The sequence below is a fragment of the Tetrahymena thermophila genome (genome assembly GCF_000189635.1).
Source record: "Tetrahymena thermophila SB210 genomic scaffold scf_8254597, whole genome shotgun sequence".
Taxonomy (NCBI): domain Eukaryota; phylum Ciliophora; class Oligohymenophorea; order Hymenostomatida; family Tetrahymenidae; genus Tetrahymena; species Tetrahymena thermophila.
The window spans coordinates 534,312-557,418 of record NW_002476368.1 but is presented as its reverse complement, the minus strand read 5'-3'; the positions used below and the strand labels follow the sequence as shown (position 1 = coordinate 557,418).

At 20.1% G+C, this 23,107-nt stretch overlaps 2 protein-coding genes across 2 annotated transcripts; both read left to right on the top strand. All coding sequences in view use genetic code 6, as the record gives it.

The window, feature by feature from the left end:
• Positions 1 to 8,440: 8,440 nt before the first annotated feature.
• TTHERM_000346666 (transmembrane protein, putative) lies at positions 8,441 to 9,212 on the top strand (the record flags this gene model as incomplete). Its single annotated transcript, XM_012798228.1, has 2 exons — positions 8,441 to 8,789; positions 8,845 to 9,212. The coding sequence occupies 2 exons, from the start codon at positions 8,441 to 8,443 to the stop codon at positions 9,210 to 9,212; spliced, it is 717 nt and encodes a 238-aa protein (XP_012653682.1).
• A 7,021-nt stretch (positions 9,213 to 16,233) lies between these two features.
• Positions 16,234 to 22,202, top strand: TTHERM_00346630 (transmembrane protein, putative; the record flags this gene model as incomplete). Its single annotated transcript, XM_001018510.2, has 11 exons — positions 16,234 to 17,459; positions 17,918 to 17,991; positions 18,863 to 18,935; positions 20,199 to 20,368; positions 20,435 to 20,551; positions 20,657 to 20,703; positions 20,770 to 21,072; positions 21,129 to 21,184; positions 21,290 to 21,424; positions 21,713 to 21,851; positions 21,903 to 22,202. The coding sequence occupies 11 exons, from the start codon at positions 16,234 to 16,236 to the stop codon at positions 22,200 to 22,202; spliced, it is 2,640 nt and encodes an 879-aa protein (XP_001018510.2).
• Between the last annotated feature and the right edge of the window lie 905 nt (positions 22,203 to 23,107).

Genomic DNA, 23,107 nt, shown 5'->3' with positions numbered 1-23,107 from the left:
TGTTTAAAATAAATAATATTCTTAACTTTTTTAAAAATATCAGTTAATAAGGTCTCTAATTTTAACTTAAATTGTGGATTAGGTTGTATGATGTGTACCACATAATTTAACTGTATAAATTGTATTGAAGGTTTCTAATTGTAGTAAGGCGTTTGCTCATATTCTAACTGTCCTTAAGGATTATTTTATTAACAAGATTCTTAGAATGCAAATAAAAATCTTGGAAAATGTGTAGCAATTTGCAATGATAACTATTTCTAGAGTTCCTCTTAGAACTCTTGTATCAAAGTTGAGCAATGCCCTCTTTCATATTAATCAGAATTTATTTTTCGTGATGGTGGAATATTTAAAGATATTTTCTAATACAATAATGATACAATTATAGTTTTACTAAGTAATTCAATAATATAAATATAAAGATAAAATGGATAGTTTTTGCAAGAGGTAGCTTTACCTAAAAATATACTATCTGTATAGGTTTATTAAAATACAGTAGTAGCAGTTAGATAAGATTTAGCATTAGTTTTGTGGGATTTAGATTAAAATCAATTTTTTATTCTTAATTAAATAGAAATATCCTTAAAGCAAAACTAATATCCAATATTATTTTGCTTATAAAATTCATATTTAATTGTTTATAATATTTAAATAGAGAAAAGCTTAATTGAGTTTTAATTGCTGTTATCACTACCAAATTTATCTCCTTAGGCTAGTAAAAAATACAATTACAGTTTTCCTTTAAATTCATAAATATAAATATTAGATGATTTAATAATAATTACTAACTAATAAGGTATTAGGATAGATTAAATGAATATAAATTCAGATAACAACTTTGAAATTTATTTTCTTACTAATCATAATTTTGTGTGCTAATAAAATTTTTAAACAAAATTAACTTAAATATTATAAATTAACTTAGAAAAATAATATACTTTTATTTTAGAAAATAATTTTAATATTTACGTAATAAGCTAATCTGAATGCATATCTATCAAATTTAATTAAATTCCCTAAAGTATTTCTTTAATTTAATTGCCAAGTAGTGAATATTATGCTATATAATTTTAATAATAGGTTGAAATAACTGATAATAAATTTAACAACTTATAAACATTAAATTTTTCTTAGGCTAACATCATTTAAGTAATGATTATTTATTATGAAGAATTATCTATATTGATAATATTACTAAGCAATCAATAAATATAGCTATTAGAATTATAATCGATAAATAATTAAATTACCATAGAAAATATAAAACAAATATTTATTATTATTAATAATCCTACCTATTTATATTATTTACCTGCGCTATCAGGAACATAAACTCAAGAGAGACTTTTTATCGTTGGAGAAAATATATAATCAGTTGCATTAAAAATAAAAAATACTCTTAATAATGAAAAACAGTAGTATGTAATCTAAAATTATTAATTTTCTTATGATAGAATTTCAAACTTAATTTAATACACCTTAGTAATTGACTCAATTAATTTTTTGATAAATTGTGCAGCTGAAGGCATATTTTTTTGGGATATTTCACACATTTATAGATTTTAATATTTATATTCAATAAAATCTAATGGTGATTAATGCTTAGAATTGCATCATCTTTAAAATTATGATATTTTAATATTATTTAATAATAGAATTGTAATTTTAAATTTAAGTTAATTTGCAATCAAATAAATTTGGACAATTAATTAAATCTCCTAAAATATATCCCCGAAAGTATCTGTTAGCTCGTCTTACTGTGTAATTATCTTTAATTCGAATTTATTTATATATCAATATTCAAATGATTAATTGAAATTAATTACATTTAATTAAAATATAAACCTGATTTAATCTATATTTATACTACCAAAAGATCAACTACTTGTATAATTAGCAAATTAGTTATAACTTTATTAGCTTGATTTAAATAATTTTAATTCACATATTAACTTTAATTTTTCAACTTAAGCTGATATATTAATGACTAAAATAAGATATTTCTCAGAATTGAAATTTGAAGTAAATATCTATGCATAAGATTAGAGCTTTAATATTTTAGATTAAAATTTGTAATAAATTTTAGCGGTTAATAACATTCCATTACTAAGCTTAAATGATTTTTCTTTTGCGGACAGCACAAGCGATGATTCTTACTATTTTTTAGGAAAAACCACCTAAATAAACTCATCTTATAGTACTGTAGTGTTATGCATATTTAAGTCAGATCCATAAATATATTAAGCAATCCAAGTGACAGGAGGTTAGCAAATACTTAATATAATTAAGTAGCTTGATGACTACTCAATTTACTACTACATAATTACTTTACTTATTAATAAACCTACATACAGCAGTGTCATATAATTTTAATACTATCATAAAACTAACGTATTTTACTTTTATAATGGATTCTATTAATTAAATAAAAATTAATAATAAACGCAATTTGTAAATAAAAATTAAAATCAAATATCTACATTTTCAAGTGGATTTATTGGTAGTCATTAGAATATATAATTTTTTTAGAAATAACTTTATACATCAAATGAACAAAATAGTAGTTAAAATGTGATAGTTGATGTAATTCAAAATTATAAAATGGGAGTAATACTAGTAATAAAACAAAGAAGTTTTCTATCTTTTAATATTTACAATAATGCCTTAATTGAAGAAGTATTTTTTGGAAAATAAGAAGACACAATAATAAGTTATTATATAATTTAAGAAGAAAACGTTTTTATAGCTTGTAAGAAAGATGTTTTAATAGTAAAAGGATACAGCTCAGGTTATAATAGTACTTTGTAAATGGATTTTTTAAATGGATGTATATCTTACAGCATAAATGATAAAACTTATATAATAACTTATGGTCAATAAATTTAACTTTTTAATCTTAATTTTACCTTAATTCATACTGTTAGTAATTAATAAGATGGGGTTATCATATCGAATTGTAAGGAAATCAGTTCGACTTTATTTTGTAAGACCTAAGGAAGCAAATAGATTTTATTAATATTTGATTTGATAAACTATTAAATATTATAAAAAATATTTTAAATTGATCTAGATCCAAGTTTTAATTTTTAGATTGATGCTGAAAATCAAAACATCTTTATCTTTAAAAAATTTTTATAAATCTTCTCATTTGAAGGATAGTAAATTGAAATAATTTAAAACTTAAAAGAACAAATATCAGATTTACTTATTTTTAGATAATAAATAATAGTCTTATAGTCATCGTCTTAGTCATGTAAATTTTTTAAATAAATTAAAATTATTTTATTTTTTTTGGGTGTTTTTTTGATGCTTATTTATTTTTTAGTTAAATAAATGATTATTTTTTATTTATTTTTTAATTTTTAGTTATTTTTAAAGAAACTTTTATTTTTGAAAAATTTAAATAGGATTATAGTCATTTTTTCATCAACTAAAAAAATTTTTTTAGTTTTTATCAATTGATATTGGCATTTTAGATAATAATTTTATGTAATTTAAAAATTAAAATTAATTAATAAAAAATCACTTTTTTTTATACAATTTATTTATTTGTAATAATTTAAAATATTAAATAATAGATATAAGTATATATGACAGAAAAAATTTTTAATTTTTACATGAATTTGTAATTTAGACTGAAGGATATATTGTTTGTAATCTTATAGTGGAATAGTATAATCATTTGCTGATATCTACTGACAATATTCAGATGGGTTAAATATTTGTTTATGATATAAGCAAAATGACTTTTGTGACAAGTATTTTGAATTATTTTCCAAGTAATAATCTAAATGTTGTAATAAGCTTAATTTATGATAAAGATTATAATTTGCTTAACTTTCTTGATAGAACTGGTAACATCTATTCTATAATTTATACAAATTTATAAACTGTTTCATTCATAGTAAAATTTTATTAATTTAATAATCCTTAAATGCCTCTAGCTAAAGGTATGAGTATCGATTTTATAACAAATAGTTGCTTGGTTTTTAGTGAGAACTAAATATTTTACATCAATTACTCACAGTAAACCAATTCTTATATTTAGTAATAATTAGTTAAAAATACATTTTTTATAAAAATAAATTATTAAAATAATATTTTAAGTAGCTTTTATCTTATTCTTGGTTAAAATAATACTATTTACTTTTACAATAACTAAACAGTCTTATACACTGGATCAATATTAAACAATTAGCAAATTTTAGAAATTTAATATTCTTAAGTTAATCGTAATTTAATAATTGCATTTGTAAATTAAATCAGAGTTTATGATATTAGTGAGGTTATGCTAAATATCAATATTCAGATTGATGATTTATTATTTAAGTCAGAGTTAAAATATTCAGTCAATAAATTTTTAACATCTGATATATTTTTAACTGTAGATAATAAAATAATACATTACAATTATTAAGAAATGGATGTTTTATTTCAAATATAATTAAACTCTATTTTATCTGAATACTAATTAAATAAATTAGAAGATGTAATAATATTAGGCTTAATAGACGGAAGTGTAATCATTTATTTTATTAATACTCATTAATATAAAAGCTATTCTCTAAATTTAAGTTAAAGTAAAAATAGCATAAAATATATTCAAGAAACTGAAAACTTCATTTGGATTGGATCTCTTAATGGGCAATTAATTGGTCTAAATAAAACAAATTTTGAGTAACTTTATAAAATAAATCTCAATTAAATAAGTAATAATACAGTTTATGAAATTACAAGTATGAGTATCGATGAATTAAATAAAAGAGTTTTCTTTAGCTATTTAAATTAAAATCTTGTTTATTGCAAAGATTATTCAATTTAATCATCATCTATTAATGATGTCTACCTTTTAAATTTTCCAGGATCTTAATATAATAGAATAGAAATCACTTAAAACTTATTGATCCTTTACTCTACTTTTTAATTAAATATTCATGATAGATTAAGTCTTTAGTATATAACTAATATTAGAAGATAAAATCTTTATGACTCAATAAATAAGTTATTTATTATTTAGGAGTAGTTTTATTTGCTAATTTATAATAGCAAATTGGAGTTATTTTATCTAGATATTTAGAATCAGCAATCTTATTTATTGGATTAGGTCCAAATAATGAATATATAAATAATAGATATAATTTACAACTAAAATAACTAAGACTTAAAAATTATATTAGCTACAAGCAATCAAATATTTGAACAAAATTATTCAATCAACTATTACTTGAAAAAAATTTATTTAAATTAGTTTGAATGTAATTTGGTAATTGGAGGATTAACTTTTTTTGAAATGTAAAAATAAATATAAAGTATTTAGCCTTTCTCACAATAGCAGCCTACTTAGCTTGCAATGGATTATTTTTCTAATCTAACTTAAAAAAAACTTATATTAATATAAATATTGACTTCAGATTTTTCGAAAATAAGCTATTAAGGTCTGAGCGAAGTTATACTAAGTATTGCTCCATATTCCTCTGTAAGATAAAATTTAATTATAACTCAAGATTTATTATATGAATATCCTCTAAATTAAATTTAATTAACTAACTTTAAGTTTATTTTAAAAGACAAAAATATAACATTTAATCAAAAAATGTAAATAATTTAACTCTAAAATATAGAAATTTCTGATCAAAATCTCAAAGACGTCTAATTCTTATTTTAAAATATTGATTCAATTATAATTTAAGACATTTTAATTGAAAATTTAAATTTAGAATATCAGGAAAAACTATCACTTTTTTATTTTATTAATTGTAGAGTTGTAACAATTCACAATTTGATAATTTAAAACATCAACATAATCTCTAAATAGTAGTCATATCTATTTTAGATGAATTCTATTGTGAACTTAAATATAATTTAATTAACACTTTAGAAAAGTTTTTTTAGTGGTATTTTTCTTTTAGAAAATATATAAATTGTTAATATGAATACTTTAAACATAACTTATTGTGATAAAAGCTATTAAAGTATAGAAAGTTATTTTATCTACGGTTCTATTTTTTATAGCACTAAAATAAATGAAATCATATTTAATAATAATAAAAACATATAATTTGTAAACTATAAGAATGTTGAAACCAATTAAAATATTACATAATAACTAAAAAATGATTTTATTTAATTATAAAACCTCTCAATTTAAGATAACCTCTTATCTAGCATAAATTCATTTTTAATTAATTTGTAAGCAAATTAAATAGACATTAATGAAATTAATTATCTAAGAAACAATGCTGCAATGTATCTTGTTAATTTTTAAAGCATATTTATTAGAAATAGCTAATTTGTTAATAATACAGGAATCAATGGTGGTGCTTTATTTATTAAAAATAATTCCATTTAATTAAATATTTTTAACTCAACATTTTTAGGAAATATAGCTAAAGCTAGTGGTGGAGCAATTTATTTAAAAGAACAACAAGGAATTATTAATTTTGATCAACTATGCAGTTTAAAATAAAATCATGCTTAAATAGGTGGAGGTTTTAGAATTCAAAATTCTGATATGTATAGTTATTCTTCTGAATTGCTTCGTTAAATTTAACTACTAAATATACATAACAACACTGCTGACATTTTTGGTTAAAATTACAATATTGGATTATCAAGTATTGAAGTTATTTCAATATCTTCTTAAGATTAAGAACCAGTTTAATATTAATTTAAAAATAATTAAAATATAAATTAAGATTAGTACTCTGGATAACTTAATATATTAAACTTAAAAAGTGGAGATAAGCTAAATATAGCTTTAGGTTTAAAAGATGAAGAAAATAATTAATTAAATTTCAAAACTGATATTTATCAAAGCAGTCAATATCAAACTTATATTTAAAATGAACTTTCACAATTTAGCTTTTCCCTTTAATCTATAGATCAATAGTAAGTATAGTTAGAAGGTTAAATTATAATCCGTTCTGAATCATTCTAATCTGGAATAAACTGTTTTCTTTTTACTTAAGTCTCTATTACAGGTTAACCTCTTGGTGTAGGATATTTACAATTAAATTATAAAACAAATGAACTTTCATAAAAACCTATTTTAATTTTTATTTAATTTAGAAACTGTTAATTAGGAGAAGAGTTTAAGCATTTAATATTCAGTTTATATAGTTGCTAATATTGCCAAATAGGTTTCTACTCTTTATAAGAATATAATAATTATAATGTAAGCTATATTAGCAATTAAAACATCTAACACGGCTGTTAGTAATGTCCAGTAACAGCTGATTAATGTTAAAGAAATACTATTTTGGTAAAATCAGGGTACTGGAGAATAAGTAAACATTCAGATCAAATTATTTAATGTGTTAACAATCCTCTTAGCTGCTAAGAATAAGAGGTTAGTTCTATAAATGGGTGTATAAAAGGATATGTTGGCCCTTTGTGTGAACAATGTGATATTTTTGGAGTTGTATGGTAAAACAGGTATACTAGGAAATAATTTTCTTAGTTTGAATGCGCTTAGTGTTCTTCTTTAACTGTATAAATTTTGTATATATTTGGTATAATAATATTTATAATAGCATATGGCTTAATTAGCACTATACTTTTTATGAATAGCTTCATATTTACTCAAACATGCTATTACTTAAGATATAGTTCGATTTTACCAATATCTAAAAGTTCTGTTAAAGACTATTCTAGCTTTTACCTTAAAATACTTATTAATTACTTATAAATTATGTAATTCCTAATAAAATTAAAAATAAATGAATTTTAATAAAATATTACTAGCATTTTTGACTTATTTTAAGGTCCTTAACTTAAATTTTAAAGCTTGCTAGATTGTTATGTAAATAATATAATCAAAAATAGAGTAGATAGAATCAAAGTTAATCACTTAATTTAAGCATTCAGTCCTATTTTTTTATCATTGATCCTTTTTATTATTTTTTTACTTTTTAAAAAAATAAAAATTTTGAATGTAAAAAAATACCATATTTATACTATGCTTAATGTTATGTTCATATACTTCTTTCCTAATTCTATGATCTACTTTGTATCTTCTTTTTAGTGCAGGAATATAGGAAATATGTCATATGTTTTACTAGATATAGGTATCAGTTGTACAGACTAGGAATATCGAAAATTTAATACTATGTTTGCTAGTTCTATATTGATAGTTTTCTACCTCATTCCATTTTTCATTTTTTACCAACTTAGCAAAGCTAAGTAAAATCTTAATTATTGCAAAATAAAATATACTTATGGATATTTCTACTCAGAATACAAGCCTTAATATTACTATTTTGATTTGTTAAGAATCATTTTAAAAATTCTTATTTTTAATTTAAATGCGTTTATTGCTCAGATAAGTTTTTCAAAACTAGCTATGATTACTTTTATCGGTATATATGTAAAGCTCTTGATAGTATTTAAACCTATTTAGATCCATAATTTATAAAAAACAGAAATTTTAGTTAACTTATATATTATGGTTAATATTATACTATCTTTCATAAATGAAATATATTAATCTATTGCTTTACAATTATTGATTTTCTTCTTTTATTCCTTTGGCACCTTGTATTTAATAGCATTAATTTTAAATGAGAAAATTAAATCAAAATTTAATATTATTGGTAGAATATTACGATTTTTATTAAGGTTTATTTTGTCTAAAAAATACTTTGATAAATTTACTTATATCCATCATACTAATATATAAACATATAAAAGATGGATCTTTCTATAAAAGCAAATTCATTGTATTATTGTAGGATAAGCATTTTGTAATTTAATTATTTAACGAAATCGCTCTCTATCCCAAAGAACACACTTAGGTATTTAGTTAAATAATATTTTAATTTTAATTAATTTTAAATTTGTAAAAAAAAGTTAACTCATTTCAAACAGAGACCAAACTAAACAAAGAACTAACTAAAAATTAATAACCTCAAAATTTTAATTTTATTTCATAAAATTAATTAAAATTTATCAATCATTCTTAACAAAATGATTTTATTTAAGATTTGAAAAGTTAATAATCGACATCATCTAATAAAATTAAAAGAAAAAGAAATTAAAAAGAAATCAATTAGTATGATTTTCATAGTAAATAAAATAAAAAAACTCAAAAATAAAAGGATCTTTCACCAAATCCACTAATTATCGATTCTAATATTAGATAAATCACATTTTCGAATATAAATAATTAAATTTAAGAGGACATCATTTTTAGTTAGTAAAATGACATTACTAATTGAAAAAATAATTAACTAACTAATTATTGTATTTTTAAATTTCTATTTTTATTTATTGTTTCATAAATTTATTATTTTTCCTAAACTGTATTTATCATTATCTCAATATCTATCATAATTTATTCTAAATATTTTTAATTGAGCTAAAAATTTTTATATTTGATATTATTTTAATTAAATTTAGTTGAATATTCTTATACTAAAAATACATATACCTCTCTTTATTTAATTTTCAGACCTTTTTTCATCATAAAATACTCATTTTATTTTTTAATTGGTTTTTTCAAATTAATGAGTAATGCTGTATATGGTAAACACTCTAAAATATAAGAAAAAGAGGTAATTATTAAATGTTTGATAAAATAGAAGCTTAATAAATTATTAATTAAAAATATTTTTTAAATTTTATATAAATAACTGATATTTGTGATTTTTTTGAATAATACAATTAAAAAACATTTTTAAATAAACTTATATTTTTTGAATTAAAATATTAAATTTATCAAAATATTTAATGTCTAATTATTACTATAATAATAATATTAACAAATAATAACGCTAAATAAACTTATTAAGATATTTAATTAACAACAAAACATGATATTTATTATTATAAGATTAAATATAAATTATATTATGATTAATTAAATCAAATCAAATCAATTAAATATAATGAAAAATACTAAGTAATTAATTTAATATTTGAAGCTTTAAAAATTGTCATATTTATAATGATATTAAATTGAAAATAGAAATAATTAAATGAAATGATTTTGTACTGTTTTCATAAATAATAATAATAAAATCTAGCTCTACAACTTCAATATTTTAAAAACTTTCAGATGTTTGGCATCTATAAAAATATATAAAATTAAAGTAGCACTTAACTTCAAATAGAATAAATAAGTAGAAGAAATAATTTAAAGTACGAAAAAATGATAATAAAAAATTTAAAAATAAATAGTTTTGTTTTATTAGTATAAATATATTTAGTAGCGACTTAGGTTTAATAATTCAACGAAAACTGTGGAATAGGTTGTAATGATTGTAACTCAAATTTTAATTGCCTTTCATGTTTTGAAGACTTTTATTTGGATAATGGTATTTGCTATTATTCTAATTGCCCATAAGGATTATTTTATTAATAAGATTCAAATAAACCAGATCAAAAAATAGGAAAATGCGTAGCTATCTGCAATAATAACTATTATTAGAATGCCTCATAGAATATTTGCATCTAAGTTGAGCAATGTCCTCTTTCTTATTCGTCAGATTCTGCTTTTAATGAGGAAGGAGTTTTTAAAGATCTATTCTAGTATTAAAATAATTCAGTAATTATTTTGCTCAGTAATTCAATTGTATTAATATCAAGGTAAAATGGATAGTTTTTGCAAGAAATTTTAATTCCTAACAATTTAATATCTATTTAAATATTTTAGAATTTAGTTTTTGCAGTAAGATAAGACTTTGCCTTAGTTTTATGGGACTTAATTTAAAATTAAATATATTATCTTAACTAAATATAACTATCCTTAGGACAATAATAATAACCTATATTAATTTGCTTATCAAATTCTTATTTGATTGGCTATAATATTTAAATAGAAAAAAAATTAATTGAAATTTAACTGTTATTATCATTTTAAAACTTAATTCCCTAGAACAATAATGTTTATTAATATTAAATTGCTACTACTAACAATGGGTAAATATAAATATTAAACAACGCGATAATAATAGCAAGTTAAATAGGGATTAGAATAGATTTGATCAATATCAATTCAAGTGGTAACTTAGAAATTGAATATTATACGAATCGCAGTTTTTTATGTAACTAAAATTTTAATTCAAAAATTTCAAAAATTTTATCAAGTAATATAACTGAATAATAATAATACACTTTTATAGTTGAAAATAGTTATTATGTTTATACAATTAGCTAATTTGATTGTTTAGCTTTTAAACTTAATTAAATTCCTTAAAGTTTAAATTTAGTTCAATTTGCAAATGTTGAATATTTTGCTTTACAGTTCTAAAACTAAATTTAATTCACTGATAAAAAATTTAATATCTCATAAATTTTAAATTTTTCTAAATTTAACATTATTTAAGCTATGGTTATTAAATAATAGTTACCTACTTTGTTCATATTATTGAGCAATAATCAAATATAATATCTAGAATTGTAAATTATTAATAATTAATTAAATTTAGAAAATACAAAATTTATCTAAGTTCTTGTTAATAACCCTTCTATTTTATATTTTTTACCTGCAATAGAAGAAACTAATGCTCGGGAAAGATTATTTACTGTTGGACAAGCTATATAGTCTGATTTAATATAAGTAGAAAATAGCAATACGCCAAATTCTGAAAAAAAAAAATACATAATTTAAAATTACAACTTTTCTTATGATAGAATATAAAGTTAAATAAAGTATACTTTAGTGATTGATGAAGTCAATTTAACAATAACTTGCTCTAATGAGGGAGTTTTTGTTTGGGATATTTCACATATCTACAAGTTTCAGCACTTATTTTCAATAAAATCAGATGGCGATTAATGTTTGGAGATATATTATCTATAAAATTAAGATATTTTGATATCTTATGTAAATAAAATTTTGGTTTTGAACTTAAATAAATTTGAAATAAAATAAAACTGGAAAATAAATTTAACTTCTTAAAATTTTACCACCAAAATATCTGCAAGCTAATAATTATGTGTATTGGTTTTCAATTAGAGTTTATTTGTTTACAACTATTAAACCGATTAGATCAATTAAATAAATTTTAATCAATATTCAAATGAGATTAAATTTATATCTCTGCTACCTCAGTAAGGATTACTAATATAATAAGCAAATTTATTCTAGCTTTTTTACTTGGACTTAAAAACATATATCTCTAAATTTATTTCTTAATTTTAAACTAAAGCCAATATAATTATGACTAAAATTAGATAATATCCACAATAATAACTTGAAATTAATGTATATATATAAAATTAAAGTTTTATCATTTTAAATTAATAGCTGTAGAAAGTTTTAGAGGTAAATAACATTCCTCTATTAAGTCTAGTAGATTTTTCGTATACAGTAGATCCAAATGATGATTCTTATTTCTTTTTAGGAAAAACTAATAAAATAAATTCATCAAATAGCTTTATCGTGCTTTGCACATTTAAATCAGATCCATAAATATTTTAAGCAATTCAAATATAAGCAGGTACATAAATAATGAACATAAAAAAGGAAATAGATAGCTTCTAAAAATATTATTATATAGTTCATATTCTTTTTAATAAATCTACCTTTTGCTCTATGAGTTAATTTTAATACTATCCAAAGGGGACTATATTTTATTTTTACAATACCTTCTATTAATATAATCAAATACAATAAAATATTTAGTTTACAAATTCAGACTAAAATATGATATCTTCATTTTAGAGTGGATTTTTTGGAACTAATTAAAATATATAATATTTTTAGAAGCAGTTATATTCTTAAGCTTAATACTAAGATGTCTAAAATTTAATCATAGATGTACTCTAAAATTACAAACTAGGATTAGTATTTGTTATAAAAGAAAAAAGTTTTATTATTTTTGACTAATTAACTCATTATTTAATAGAAGAGGTCTTTTTTGGAAATTTAAATGACCCAATAATTAATTACTAAATAATTTAAGAAGAATACATATTTGTAGCATGCAAAAAAGATGTTATAATAACAAAATAATATAAGACAGGTAAAAATAATAATAATTAAGGAATAGATCTTATTAATGGATTTGTCGTATATAGCTTAGCTAATTAAACTTATTTTGCAATTTACGGAAAAAATATTAATTTTTATGATACCAATCTAAGGTTGGTTTCTAGTGTAAAAAACTTAAAAAAAGATTGCATTATTTAATAATGTAAATAAATTAGCTAGCTTTTATTTTGCTAAACACAATCTAATAAACCAATTTTTATAGTAGTTAATTTGCTAAGCTATGAAATATAATTATAGCTATAATCAAATAAAATACTCTCAAATTTTAACTTTTAAATTGATGAAAAAAATCAAAATATTTATATCTTTAAAAATTAGGTTTAAATATATTCTTTTTAAGGATAATTAGTTGGACAAATTTCTACTTTAAAGTAAGATGTATCTGAATTAATTCTTTACGGATAGCAAATAATACTTATTTAGTCTTCAATTTAATCATGTAAATATTATTACTTTATAAAATTAAAGAAGATGAAAAAAGATTAAATACAAATTAAAAATACATTGAACAATAATTTAACAAAATATAATATAATTTTTTTCATTATGAAGAATATCATTTTTTTTATTTCTAACCAATTTTTTTTAAAATTAAAATAAAAGATGTGACAATATATGACAGAAATTCTTTCTTATTTATACACGAATTCATAATTGAGACTTAGGGGTTTATAACTTGTAGTCTTTTAGTTGAACAATATGGTCATTTGCTAATATCTACTGATAATATTTTAATGGCCTAAATTTATGTTTATGATTTAAATTAAATGATTTTTTTGATAAATATTTTAAGTTCTTTTCCAAATAATAATCCTAATACAGTAAATAGCTTAATTTTTGACAAAGATTTTAATTAACTTATTTTTCTAGATAAAACTGGTAACATTTACTCTATAATCTATACAAATCTGTAGAGTGTTTCTTTCTTAGTTAAATTTTACTAATTTAATACTCCTTCACTTCCTCTTGCTAAAGGAATGAGTATAGATTTTATAACAAATAGCTGCTTTGTTTTTAGTGACAACTAAATATTTTATGTTAATTATTCTCAATTAACTAATTTTTTTATTTAGCAATAATTAGATAAGAATAATTTTTTTACAAAAGTAAAATATTAAAAATCAAACTAGCAATATTAAAACGTCTTTTATCTTATACTTGGTTAAAATAATTCTATTTATCTTTACAGCAACTACACAATCTTATACCTTGGATCACTTTTAAACAATTAATAGGCTTTAGATATTCAATACTTTGATTTTAGTCGCTATTTAATTATTGCCTTTTAAAATGAAATTAGAGTTTATGATTTTACTCAGGCACTTCTGAATTTAAACTATTAAATTGATGATTTTATGTTTAAGTAAGAGTTAAGATTTTCAATTAACAGGTTTTTATTATTTGATGTATTTTTAACTCTAGATAATAAATTAATTCACTACAATTACTATGCAATGGATATTTTATTTCAAATATAATTAGAATCTAGTTTATCAGAGTACTACTTAAATAATTCAGAGAGTTTTTTAATATTAGGTCTTCTAGACGGAAGCATAATTATTTATTTTATAAATACTCATTAATATAAAAGTTATTCTCTTAATTTAAGTTAAAGTAAAAATAATATAAAATTTATTCAAGAGACTGAGAGTTTGATATGGATTGGATCTCTTAATGGATATTTAATAGGTCTGAATAAAATAAGTTTTGAGTAAATTTATTATATAAATCTTAACTAAATAAGTAATATTACAGTGGTCTCTGAAGTTACAAGTATGAGTATCGATGAATTAAATACTAGAATATTCTTTAGCTATTTAAATGAAAATCTTGTTTACTGCAAAGATTATTCTACTTTGAAGTCTATGAATGGTATTTAATTTTTAAAATTTCCAGGTTCATAATACAACAGGGTGGAAATAACTCAAAACTTATTGATTCTTTACTCTACTTTTTAACTAAACATACATAATAGATAAAACCTAGAGTATATAACTACTATTAGAAGATAAAACCTTTATGACTCAATAAATAAGATATTTATTGTTTAAGAATAATTTTATTTATTATTTTTTAACAACAAATTGGAACTATTTTATCTTGACATTTAGTAACAATAATCTTATTTGCTGGATTAGGTTTAAATAGCAAATTTCAAAATAATTGATATAATTCTAAACTAAATTAACTAGGATTTAAGGGTTATATTAGCTACAAGTAATCAAATATTTGAGCAAAATTATTCACTCAACTATTACTTGAAAAAAATAAATTAAAATTAGCTTCAATGTAACTTAATTATAGGAGGAAAAACTTTTTTTGAAATGTAAAAATAAATATAAAGCATTTAGCCTTTCTCTTAGTAGCAGTCTACTTAACTTGGGATGGATTATACTAAAAATTTATCATTCAAAAAAATAATAAATATTTAAATTTCTTCTTCAGATTTCTCTCAAATAAATTTCAACCAGCTAAACGAAAATATTTTAAGCATTTCTCCATATAATTATGAATTATAATCTTTAATAATTACTTAAAGTTTGTTTGCTGATTATCCTCTTAGTTAAATTTAATTAACCAATTTTAGTTTTATCATTAAAGATAAAAATTTAACATTTAATTAAAATGTTTAAAAAATTTATTTATAAAACATCAAAATCTCTGATCAAAGTTTCTATGATGTTTAATTCGTATTTTAAAACATAGATTAGGTTATAATTTAAGATATTTTAATTTAAAATGTAAAGATGGAGTATCAAGAAAAATTTTCATTTTTTAATTTTATTAATTGCAGAATCGTTACTATAAATAATTTAACAGTTTAAAATATTGGCTTGATTTCTTAATAAAGATCTTACTTATTTTAGATGAGTTTTGTTGAGAACTTAAATTTAATTAATTTAAAAGTTTAGAAAAGTTAATTTAGCAGTTTTTTTCTTTTAGAAGATATTTAACTTGCCGATTTTGATACTTTTGAAATTACAAATTGTGGTAAAAGTTCATATAGCATCTAAAGTTATTTTATTCATAGTTCTATACTTTATAGCACAAAAATAAACAAAGTCACATTTAATAATAATAAAAACCTATAGTTTATTGACTACAAGAATACTTTAACTAATTTAAATACTTCTACAGAATTAAGTTATGATTAAATTTATATCTAAAATTGCCAATTTTAATTTAATTAAATAACTAATTAATATTAACCTTTAATTAACTTATAAGCAAATGAAATCATTATGAAGAATTTAACATATTTAAATAATTCAGTTAACATAAATATCATAAATGTATAAAATATTTAAATTAGTGATAGTTAGTTCAATAATAACACAGGAATCAATGGTGGAGCTTTATTTATTGAAAATAATTTTATTAAATTTAATGTTTCTAACTCTACATTTTAAGGGAATGTTGCTAAAGCAAGTGGTGGAGCTATCTATTTTAAAGAACAGCAAGGAATAATTAATATTGATAAATTTTGCAGCATTAAATAAAATCATGCTCAAATTGGTGGAGGTTTTAGAATTCAAAATTCTAATTTATATTAATATTCTACTCAATTACTTAGTTAAGTGAGATTACTAGACATACATAATAACACTGCTGATATATTTGGTTAAAATTACAATCTGGGTTTATCTAGCATTGATGTGATTTCAATTACTTCAGTAATCTAAGATAATTCACCTATCAAATATAAGTTCAAATAGAATTTAAATCAAGAAATGTATTCAGGGTAGCTAAATTTATTCAATTTAAAAAGTGGAGACAAACTTAATATAGTATTAGGTATTAAGGATGAAGAAAAAAATTTTTTAGCTTTCGAGACTAAAATATTTCAAAACAATCAATATCAAACTGAAATCTAAAACGAGCTTTCCTAAATTAGCTTTAGTCTGCAACAAATAGATCAATAGTAAATTTAACTTGAAGGTTAAATTGCTATACTCTCAGATTCTTTTGATTCTTAAACAAAATCTTTTGCTTTTACTTAAGTATCTATTATGGGTTAACCACTTGGCGTTGGATAATTAAAATTAAATTATTAAATAAATAAATTTGAATAAAAACCTATTATAGTGTCTGTTTAATTTAGAAATTGTATAATAGGAGAAGAATTTAAGCATTTAATATTTAGTATATATAGCTGCTAATATTGCTAAATTGGTTCCTACTCTCTAGTAAACTATGATAGTTATAATATAACTTACATTAATAGTTAAAACATATAATCAAGTTGTAAGTAATGTCCTAAAATTGCTGATTAATGTTAAGGGAGCACTATTTAGCTAAAGAATGGACATTGGAGAGTAAGTAAGCACTCAGATTAAATAATACAATGCGTAAATAATCCTATAAGCTGCCAGGAATCAGATATCAGCTCTATTAATGGGTGTATTAAGGGATATTTAGGCCCTTTATGTGAAGAATGTGATATTTTTGGAGTTTTTTGGCAAGAAAGGTATTCTAAAAAATAATTGTCTGAATCAGAATGTATTTAATGCGCTTCCTTGGCTATTTAAATTGTATACATAATCAGTATCATTATTTTTATTATATCATATGGGTTGATTAGCACTATACTTTTTATGAATAGCTTCATCTTCACTCAAACATGCTATTACTTAAGATACAGTTAGATGCTACCTATATCTAAAAGTTCAATCAAAGATTACTCTAGTTTTTACCTGAAAATTTTAGTTAATTATTTATAAATCATGCAATATATATTAAAACTTAAGATAAATGAGTTTTAATAGAATATTTATTAAATTTTTGATATTTTTTAAAGTCCTTAATTATAGTTTCAAAATTTATTAGACTGTCTGATTAATAGCAAAGTTAATGATAGAATAGACAGAATTAAAGTTAATCATATTATTTAAGCTTTAAATCCTATTATTTTTTCAATAATTTTAGCTCTGATCCTTTTAATATTGAATAAAATATAAGCTTTTTAAGTGAAAAAATACCATATTTACACAATGTTAAATGTAATGTTTATTTACTTCTTGCCTAATTCTATGGTTTATTTTGTTAACTCTTTTAAATGTAGATAAATAGGTGATAGATCACTCGTTTTATTAGATCTAAATATAGACTGCTCAAATTAATTTTATAACTAATTTAACAACCTATTTTCAAATGCAATTGTTATTATTTATTATCTAATACCATTTTTTATATTTTATTAGCTAAGGAAAGTTAGATTAAATCTAAATTATTGTAAGGTAAAGTATTAATATGGATATTACTATTCTGAATATAAGCCTTAATTTTATTTTTGGGATTTGTTAAGAATTAATTATAAAATTATTATTTTTAATCTAAGTACTTTTATTCCTAACGTGGATTTATAACAGTTAATTATAGTAGCTATTCTTGGATTATATACTAAACTTTTGTTAACATACAGACCAATATAATGTAGAAATTTGCTAAAAACAGAGATTTTAGTTAACTTATAAATTCTTATGAATATTTTACTTTATAGTATAAATAATTAATTTCAATCATAAGCTTTTTATCTTTTAATTTACTTCTTTTATTTTTCATGCTCAATGATATTAGTAGGATTAGTATTGAAATAAAAAATTTAATCAAGATTTAACATATTTGGCAAAACTTTAAGATTCTTATTGTAATATGTTTTATCTAAAAAACTTTATGACAAATTTACAAACAAGAATCATACATCCATGTAGACATACAAAAGATGGAAATTTTTAAAATCTTAAATACGTTTTATCATTATAGGAAAAGCTTCATTAATTATTAGCATGAAACGTAATTGCTTTAAATTTATCATCTAAAATTATTTATAAAATAAAAGTAATCTAATAAATTGTATTTTTTTATTAATAGGTAAAAATTCTAACTCAGCAGAGCAGGATACAAATAATTGCATAAATATTTATTCATAATCATTTGCTAGCAAGTAAATATCATAATATAAATAAAGTTAAAAAAATTTTAAAAAGAATGAAAATTATAAAAGCTTTTTAAATAAAATGGAAATAAGATAAGATAAATCAGAACATCTCCATAATTAAAAACATAAAATAAAAATACAATAATAACATAATTATACTTTATAAGATTCTAATATTTTTTAAAATGAATAGTAAGATATATTTCTTGATAAGTCAAATTAAAATAAAATTTTATAGGAAAATGTTAAAGCATAGATAAATAATAATTGATAGAAAACCTAAACCTATTTTGAAGATAATAACATCATATAAGATAAGTAGAAAAAATAATTCATTAATAATATCTTCAATCATATTTTAAATAAAAATATTAAATAAAAGCTATAATAAAATAATACACAATTTAAGATACTAATATTTTATAAAAATAAATTTTTAATTATTTTATTGATAAATCAAAATTATTTGTAATTTATTAAACCATAAAAAAATTAATTATTTTAAATAAAGTAGAAAAATTTTAATTAATAGAAAATTAATCCTTTTTTACTTTTATTTATATTTCAAGTAGTCAATAATATTATTATTATTTATATTTTACATTTAATAAGAGATTTCAATCTTAATTTAATTATAATTAGTTTTTTTTCTATTTTGTTTATTTTTAGATATTTGATTTAAAATGAATTTAATATAGCTAACAATTAAAAAATTTTTAAATTCATATTTAAACCTTTACAAAAATTATATTATTAATTATTTGGAAATATTTTTGAATGAAAATGGACTTTTGTTTATTACAAGAAATTTATGTTTTATAGAAAAGTCAAATTATGATAAAAATTAAATAGAAATTTAATTAATATTCGTTAACAGATATATAAAAAATATTAATATTATCGTTATGTAAAGATAGCTTGAATTTAATTTATTTGTGATCACTAAATAACTTAATGCGCTTAAATAATAAATTGCTTGGAAATGTATTTATATTCAAATTTTTGGTAATTGTTGCTTATTAATTATATTTATTGTTAATAAGTATTAATTAATATATTATTCAAGCATTTAATATTATATAATATATTTGACTGAATATTTTTACCAATACAATAATTTAATATATTAAAGGATATAAAAGTAAGTAGAAATAAACTGATTATGTAAGCAAAATTTTATAAAATTCAATTTTAACTATTGAAAAACTCTTATAAATTGAGAAAATATTCATAATGATATCAACAAATAAACTCATTTTTTATATACAGGAATATTATCAATCAGAAAAATTCTGATTTTTAAGATATCAAAAAGGAAGTAGAATCATTAGAAAGTATATCTACAATTTATGAAAAGCTAAATAGTAAAGGTTATATGAAATAATTAAGCGATTTTTTAGATCATTTAATATTAGAAGAGCTTAATTTCACTTATGCAGGTATTTTAGTTTTAGATTTATTTTATAAATCGATTGAAATCCTTTTTTTAAACTGAACAAAAATAGAACTTCAAAAAATAATGATGAATCTTGCGAATTAGAAAAATTTGAATTTTAATGAATAGTTTCAAATAAACTGCAATATCTTTAAAACATGCTTCTTTCAAATTATAAATATAATTGGTATATTTTGTTTTTCCATTTTTAAGATAAAAAAAATTGTTTTAAATTACAAAATATTCAAAGAATAGTAGAACTTCTATATTCAAAATTTTTTAATTAATAAAGTTTAAAAATCCTGGTAGAAATAGTATGGAGCTTTGCAATAAACTAGTGTATTAATTAATTTATTATCTATCTTTAAAGTTTGGTTTAAAAATAGTTTAAAAATATCATTATAGATACCAAGCATATAGTAAATTCATGATAAAATAGAAAATGCAAGTATAAATGAAAGCCAAAAAAATGAAAATAGAGGCGTGTTGAGCTTAGAGAATGAAAAACTTAACTAAATAAAAGAACAATAAATTATTTAGAATAATTAAAAATTAGATTAGTATTAAATTTATAAAGTATCTAACTTATCTTAGCTTTACAAAAGTGATCAGTTAGAATAAATTATGTCTGTTGGAGCTATCTCTTCAGAAGAAAGTGTTTATTAAATGAGTTAATAAAAAATTTAGATTGACCCTTCTAAGGAATCAGTATATTTTATTTATTTTTTCTTTATAACAGGATATTTAAATAAATAATTTTTAAGCATTTATATACTCCTAGTAATACAACAAACGCCACAGCCTATGAAAATACATCTGAGTAATTATTTAACTAACTAACTAACAACTAACTATCTATATATTTATCTATCTATCTACCTTATCTTTCAATTAATTATCAAAATTTTTTAATAAAAATTAATAGATGTAAAGATACCAGACGAAGAACTAAATCAAGCATTAATCCAAAAGAATATTTAAGATAGTTGGCGAAGTCAGATTAAAAGCTTTCACTATTGTTAAATATAAACGAGTATGATAAGACACACATGTTCAAAAAGTATTTAGTTTTTATTTTTTTTATGAACAGAAAAAGTTTCATCAAGAAAGAGTTGATTTTTTTCATATATTTTCTTACTTAAAAGTGTATATTAAAATTGAACTTGTTTTTTAACTTCAAAAATTAAAAGCTCTATTTTTATACATGAAAGTGAAATATTTTAACAATAAAATTTAAACAAATACAATTTAATCTAAAAAAAAGAATTGATATTTAACAATTTTTATATACAGTCTTTAAATATTCTATAAAATAAAATTATTTTAATTAAAAATATAAATTTTGAAGAATATTAGAAAAGCATAAACAAAGTTTAATATATAGTCCTAAATAGCAATAAACTGTTAGAAATAGTGTAATGAGGTCTTCATTTTTTAGTCCAAGCCATTCATGCAATAAAAAAGAAGATCTGTTCATTATAAATTTAGTAATTCATTTGAATAATAAGTATTTAAGTAAATTATATTTAATTACATAGAGTGAATTTGCTTAAAACAATACAAAACTAAAGTAGTCTTTTAGTATTAGTGAAAGGAGGAGTAATGTAAATTAAATTAAATAAACTCCATCTCCATGTGATTATGATGTAAAAAAATCTGAAAAGTTTGTAAGACCTAATTCTCCTACTTAAGCATTTTCAAAATCACCTAGGCAATCTTGGATAGACCTTTAGACAAAAAAAGAAGGAGTTTATTAAATTTATACTCAAAAAAAAAATGACACAAAAAGATCTAACCTATCTGTTAAAAAAATTACTTCAAATTCTGGAGTAAAATGATCTACAAATATTTTATCATGATAATTATTTTCATTTGATTATGTATCAAATTTATTTTATATTTGATTATTATAAATTAAATTACAAAACTAAATTTTATAAATTTAAATGCTATAAATTTTTTTTGAATATTTAAATTAATAGACATATATAAATTAGTAATTAAATACATAAAAACATTTTTAAAAATAAATTATTATGTAAGCTATTTAATCTGAATTATTCTGACTTGAATATTAAAAAAGGTTAATAATTAATAAATATTTGAATTGTGATAAATAAATTATTATTTTTTGAGTTTGAAAATCAACCAATAATATACATTCAATAATTTTATTTTGAAAAAAAATGAATGATTAAAATAAAATGATAGACTTATAAATTTGGTAATAATAGCATAAAGCGATGGTTATTTTTCAAATGGGCAGTATTTGTTATCTAATTTCTTAAAAATAATCAAAAATATTATTTAATGGATTAACATGAAGAGATAAATAATCAATCAATCAATTAATTGAATGATTGATAAAGAATTTAAGAAAATAAATGATTAAAAAAGTTTTTAAGTATTTATTGTTTTGTATTTTGATTATCTTTTTTTTAAAGATCACCATTATTTAATAATTATAATTTATTGTATTTACCAAAAAAGAGAGGTTTTGATTGAGTAACACATATTAATAAAAACAAAACTATTTCTTTATTAATAAATAAATTTCAAAGTTAACTTAGATATATTAGATAAAAGGAATCCAAAGAATAATACAAATTTTCAGAAAGTCAGTCAATCAATCAGCAATTAAAATAAAAAGCATAGTAGGCAACCTATCAAATAGTTATTAGGCCTAGAATTAAGTAGCAAATCAAAATCAAAAGTGTGAATTGATAAAAATTTATATAATTGA